Here is a 5,842-nt window from a genome sequence, read left to right on the forward strand (position 1 = left end):
CTGCTCGTACCTTCAACTTCTCAGATGACGACCTGGAGCCTTCCTCTGAGGTTTTGGAGACCTGCGTTATGGCTGTCCTTCACTCCACCATCCGTTCCTGGCTTGCGTTTCCTGGCCCTCAGAGCATCAGCCGCATCCAGGGGACTTTTGTCCGTCACCTCACCAGTGTCTTTGGCTCAGGCCAGGTCCTGCTTCTGGACAAGGTCTGGAACTTCTACCGCCTTGCGCGCACTGCTTTGCTTGGTGACCACCTCCCACCTCGCCATGCCTTTCAGCCAGACATGCTTTCCGAGTTCCTTCAGGATCTGTCAGCACTCCCGCTGGCTGATTCTGACTCGGAGGAGCGTCGCTCATCATTCCCTCGGTGCCTGATGCTGTCATCAAGGCTGCCGCTGGCAAGCTGACCGCCTTTATGCTTGAGCTGCTGCCCCTCCTCGACGCTGCTGGTCCACCTGCCTCTCCCACTGCAGTGCAGCAATGGGCCTTGGACGATCTGGACTACCATCTTCCATTTCGCCAACATGCTCCAGAGACCATCAGCGCGCGCGCTCCAGGCTCCTTTGCCCACCCCGCCATCATCCACTCCCCAGGTGCGCTTGCCAGCCTCTGGTTTGCGCGTGGTGTCACCTACCGTGCTCCCTTCTCCCGGGACTATCGTGCTGGGAGACTCTTTCCTGACTTTGCTGCCTGGGAGGCAAAGCGTGCAGCTGTGGTCGCAGAGAAGGGCCTGGCGGATGGCGAGGACGGCAAGTACTTCTGCGACATCACTGCCTATGGTGCTCCCTCCCATGGCCGGAAGGAGGAGAACTTCAAGGTGTATTTTGAGAAGGAGGCAGAGTGGAGGGCGCACTTCCCTAAAGGTCAGCCTGTTCCCTATGTGACTGCGCAAGCCTGGATGTGTAAACACCTCCCTGGAGTTGGCAAACTCACCTCAGCGCTGTGCGCATCTGACTTGGTCTACTCAGGCCTTGTTGAGATGCCGGGTGTTGAGGAAATGGGGAACATGGTGTGCAGCATTGGGGCTGGAGCGGTCAAGGGTCTGGTGGCCCTTGGACTGGTGCAGGGTAAGGGGCCTTCTTCAAAGGTTTTCCCTATTTTCTGCCGCCTTTATCGTGCACTTGATTCTTCTTTGGATGCTGAGCAGAAGGCCAAGATGGACTTTGACGTCATTATGTTTGAGCACCTTCTGTGCAAGTACCATCGTGTTCAGAAACTTTAGATTTTACCTTTACTACTTTATGCTGCTTAGAAATATCGTACATTGTTTCTGCCTTACACTCCTGGCTCGCTCATTATGCACTGTAATATGTCGCTCTTGCTTCAGTGATCACACCTGTACTTGCGCTGCTATCATTGGCTTGCTGGTACTCTCTCGTGCAGGCATGAATGGAAATACTGCTGCAGAAGAGTGACAATCTATTATCTTCAACGCAACCACACTTAAGTTGACATAGACTCCTCAATCCGAGTACTACCACCATCCTGCAAGGACATTCTCTTCAGCTGCCGACGTGACTCCTCCATCCCTATCTCTTCCTCCTCTTCATACCCCACCTTGCGCTTGACCTTCTTGAGCGGCGAGATAGCACGTAGACTCAGATCTTTCAAGGCCGATGAGTTATAGTCCTGCTTGTAATGAGCACAGCAAAGAGAATACAGAGAGGAAGTGATTACCGATTGCACTGCACGGCTAAGGACACAGATCGCCCGCAGTTTGGGCAGGAATATATATTCATGATGCCCAACCTTGACTGCCGCAAAGGCAATTTGGAGTTCAACCATGGTGCCGGGGAAGATTCCATCCGGCTTGATGCGGCGGAAGGAACTGATCGCTGTTAGAGACTTACACAATGGCAAACATCTAAAAACAACACACCTGCCCTGGTTCTCCGTCACCGTTTGCTCCCAGTACTCAACCACATTCTCTTGCAGATGGACCTGAGTGGTGAGACGGGGCTGCAGGATATAAAATGGGTCCACGACATCACTGAGATCACCCCGTGGTTTGCCTTCAGCAAACTTTGAAGCAGTGAGGTACCGATTCCCGAAGGCGAGTGTAAGGTAGTTCTCCAGACGTGATGTCCTCCAGGTGCGCAGATTGTGTCCAACAAGGTGTGCACAGAAATGCTGATGAATGGTCATGACCGCGCTGACTGCCTTGTCGAAGGGCTCTATACCCAGGCCGCTCACGGTGACAGTTTGCCTGAGATCGATAAGCCGGTTTGGGTTTGAGGGAAGTCTGACGAGACTGTTGATGCTTGGCTGACAAGAAGCGGATACAAGCACTCACTGGTTGCGCCTGATTGGAGGCAGAGTAGACTCAACAAGAAAACCCTGCACGCGCAACACGAGCTCCTCAGGAGGGGTAGAACGGGATGGTCGTTGTTGAATAAGGGTGAGCAATCTGCCATCCTGTTGCTCTAGTATCTCGACGTTGCTGATGAGGCGTGTAGGCTGTCAAACAGGTCAGACATGTTGAAAACAGGCCATAGTAGTACGCACATCCGACAGGCTTAAAAGCTGGGTAAACGGAGGAGCAGACTCTGCATTGCCACTCATGCAATCCAGGAGCAGGCCCTCTAGCAACTCCGGTGAGTATCCCGTTGACCTTGTTGACACACGCACTCACGGTACTTGGCAACATTTCCATAAAGGTGGGCGAGGAAGGACATAGTTGCAGGTGATGGTCAAGAAGGAAAGAAGCAGCAGTCAGTGCAAGTGATGGACGGCCGTGACATGCATGCAGCGTAAAGTTCTGTTCGGGCCTGTTCCGCCTTTGGGGAGAGCTTTCCAGCTTTCTCATCGTTCCACCACTCGCTGCACCAATTGTGAGCTGACAACAACTGCAGACCAGTCGGGACTTTGGGGAGACCCATCCTAGTTCCCGAAGCGCATCAGCGCAGCCATTTCAAATTCACGCCTACATATGCGAATTTCAAAAAAGCCTCCCCATGGGTCCTCCGCAAACAGGATACTCATGAAGGTGCACTCAGTTTGTCCAGAGATGCACTGTGTACTCTGATACATATGTCTGCATTTTAACTGGTACAAGGGGTACCAAGTCGGCACACAGGGTGTTTCTTTGCAGGCAGGGTTCATGGGAGGGCACTCATCACGGAACAGGGCGCATTGTCCCCAACACTGGTAAGCGAGCGTAGCGACATCCCAGAACTCTGGCGATATCTCCGAACCCCGGTCATGAGAAGCATAAAAGGGCCTGAGGGCAGCGGAACCAGGCAGAGTCCTCCCCGCCTCGAGTCCTCCCCATCACCTCGAGTCCTCCCCATCGCTTTTCTCAGCACCTTTTACCTGTCTCTCTCCACTTCTTCACTTCCACATCTATTCCCATGGCTGGACGTACTACCCGCACCCGTGTCGCTGCTAGCACCGGCGGAAAGGCGTGAGTGTCTTTTGTGCATACTATATTGCTACTGCATACTGATCCCTTCTACAGCCCCAAGGCTGTCACCAAGAAGGCGGCTGCTCCGACTCAGGCTAAAGGTGCCAAGGCTGCAGCAGTGCGCAAGACCACGGCTCCTTCCCGCAAGGCCCCAGCAGTATCTGCTGCTAAGTGAGTGTTGCTCTCTCCTCAACAGCACATTTTTCTCAACGACTGTAGAGGGAAGGCCATCCGTGGCAAGGCAGCACGGGCCATTGACAGTGATGCTGAGGAAGGCTCTGAGGAGTCCGATGTCCAGACTTGAGTCTGACATCAGCATGGAGGAGGCTGCTGCTGACAACACCTCGTACGTTGCTCTGCACAGTTCTTTGTTCAATGTGCTTCAGTTCTGAAGGGTGTTCTTACAGTGACAATGAAAGTGTCTCCGCTGATGTTATGATGATCAGGTAAGATATGCAACATCAGCCCAATGCAAATCTAATGCCACATGCAGCGATGACGAGGAGGACAGCCGCCAGGAGGTTGAGCTGACCCCAAAGATTGGGTATGTGTTCGTTCTCACTTTATGCAATGCTTGTCTAATATTGTATGTTGCAGACGCAGCCGTGCTGCCAACTCTAGCCCGCCGTCTACACCAAAGACTCCATCACCTGTGTGAGTGTTATTATTCCACTGTGTTGTTGCTATCTGTCATCTAATACCTTGCCATAGCAAGGCCGGTCGTGGCAGAGCTGCCAAGCCGAAGTCCACCCCTGCTAAGCGTGCCAAGCAGTAAGTGTACCGTGTTGTCATTATAGGTTACATCATTGGACTAATCATCCAATTAGGGTGGACTCTGAGGACTCCGAAGATGAAGGGTGCGCAAACATCAGTGTTGGTTACGCTGATACTAACACAACATTATCTAGAATCTCTCCTGCAAAGAAGGTCAAGACGGTGTACGTTTTCCTTTCACCTTCAATTTTAGCTTCCACTAACTGTGGCAATCCAGGCCGGCCCCAGTCAAGCAGAGTTTTGTCCCTCTCCCCCGCACACAGTAGGTCTCACTGGTGACTTATCTGCTGCCTACTAAATATTGGCTCAGGACCATCAAAGCGCAGATTGCTGCTGAAAGAGCTGCTGCTGAGAAGGCTAAGAAGATCATGGTCGACAAGGATGTTCAGACTGAGCTGAGCGGCACCGTGGACAGAAAGGTTCAGACCAAGCAGCGCAGCAGCGTCGAGGTGGTGATCCCCGTGCGTAAGACTCCCGGCAAGTCCAAGAACACGCCCGTCAAGGCCAGCAACACTAGCAAGGCTGCGAAGACCTCTAAGGCCCCGAAGTGAGTCTACCCATGTACATGCAATATTGAGCTTGCACTGATCTCTCTCCAGCTCTGACTCGTCGGTGTTCACTCGCGAGACTGACGACGAGGACAAGTACTAAGCTTTGCTTACAAGTACCGTACTAGTCCTTACAATGTGTTGTAGAGCGCGCCTTCAGCGTCGTCTGTTCACCGACCATCTTCCTGAGCCCCTGCGCACCATGTATGTCTTTGATCTGGTATATCTCAAATGCATCTCCGTTGAAGCCATCATCAGTCAGGATCACGGGAGCAGCAAGGACACCGCACACATGTACGTCATTTTCCTGGAACCTGAAATATTTGCAAGTTCTGACTGCATGGAGTAGGTCTTCTCTGGACAGTGGAGAAGAGGAGGATGATGCCGCCATGGAAGATCTTGCAGATGACGTCACCAACAAGCTCGTCCTCGATGTTGACAACCCTGATGTTGTGGATGAAGCGCTCAGGGACACGTACCAGGGCTTGCCAGTAGTGCGGTATGAAACACCATTATTCTTCATATGCAGGGCACAGCCTGACATACACCTAGATCTTGTGATGCACTCACCGCAGACGGTTCCCTCATCAGCACTGTGCCATACACGCAAGGCCTTGTCGACAAGCATGACGTGAACCCTAGGTCGGTGATATCTCTACTCCCATGATGTAAGCTAACCGCAAATCCTAGTGCCCTGAAGAGACTGGCCACCTTCAGCAATGATGGCGGCTACGTCATCAACCCTGCGCGCTTTGACCCAGCCAAGGTCACCTTGAGTACATTTGGCCAAAGTGCTAACAAGGTGCTCTCCTGGAAGCCGCAGTCGGGGCAGCATGCCCGGGCTATCTGCATGACCATGGGCTTCGTCTTCACCTGTAATGTCGTCTTCCCGACGTCGTTTGGAAAGCAGCAGTCACAGACTGTAAAGTCAGTCCTGTTTGGCCCTGTGCGGGCGGAGTGGGAGCGGACGATGGCTTTCTTTGGCACTGTGTTCAACCGCAGCGAGCTACCTATCAGCACCTTCACTGCATCGCAGCGCTACGTCGGTGTCAACATGCGCACCTTCCCTTCTGATCCCACCCCAGCGCGTGAGTCATTTGTACCTTTGACAAATTATTAG

The 5,842-nt window shown here is 52.9% G+C and overlaps 3 protein-coding genes across 3 annotated transcripts; 2 read left to right on the forward strand and 1 right to left on the reverse strand.

Annotated features, from left to right (window-relative positions):
• Positions 1-68: 68 nt before the first annotated feature.
• Positions 69-1,219, forward strand: TRAVEDRAFT_54601 (uncharacterized protein; the record flags this gene model as incomplete). Its single annotated transcript, XM_008047527.1, has 2 exons — positions 69-243; positions 342-1,219. 2 exons carry the CDS (start codon positions 69-71, stop codon positions 1,217-1,219), a joined length of 1,053 nt encoding a protein of 350 aa, XP_008045718.1.
• A 311-nt stretch (positions 1,220-1,530) lies between these two features.
• On the reverse strand, positions 1,531-2,358 carry TRAVEDRAFT_84659 (uncharacterized protein; the record flags this gene model as incomplete). Its single annotated transcript, XM_008047528.1, has 3 exons — positions 1,531-1,832; positions 1,875-2,239; positions 2,291-2,358. Coding segments are annotated over 3 exons (735 nt in total), but the record flags the coding sequence as incomplete, so codon positions are not given.
• A 989-nt stretch (positions 2,359-3,347) lies between these two features.
• Positions 3,348-5,810, forward strand: TRAVEDRAFT_54603 (uncharacterized protein; the record flags this gene model as incomplete). The annotated part of the gene is made up of 16 exons (XM_008047529.1): positions 3,348-3,400; positions 3,455-3,571; positions 3,620-3,685; positions 3,894-3,944; positions 3,998-4,054; positions 4,112-4,171; positions 4,228-4,257; positions 4,309-4,338; positions 4,392-4,436; positions 4,485-4,721; positions 4,774-4,818; positions 4,870-4,926; positions 4,981-5,016; positions 5,072-5,221; positions 5,275-5,364; positions 5,413-5,810. Coding segments are annotated over 16 exons (1,522 nt in total), but the record flags the coding sequence as incomplete, so codon positions are not given.
• Positions 5,811-5,842: the final 32 nt, after the last annotated feature.

This window comes from Trametes versicolor (assembly GCF_000271585.1).
Source record: "Trametes versicolor FP-101664 SS1 unplaced genomic scaffold TRAVEscaffold_28, whole genome shotgun sequence".
In the NCBI taxonomy this organism is placed as follows: Eukaryota; Fungi; Basidiomycota; class Agaricomycetes; order Polyporales; family Polyporaceae; genus Trametes; species Trametes versicolor.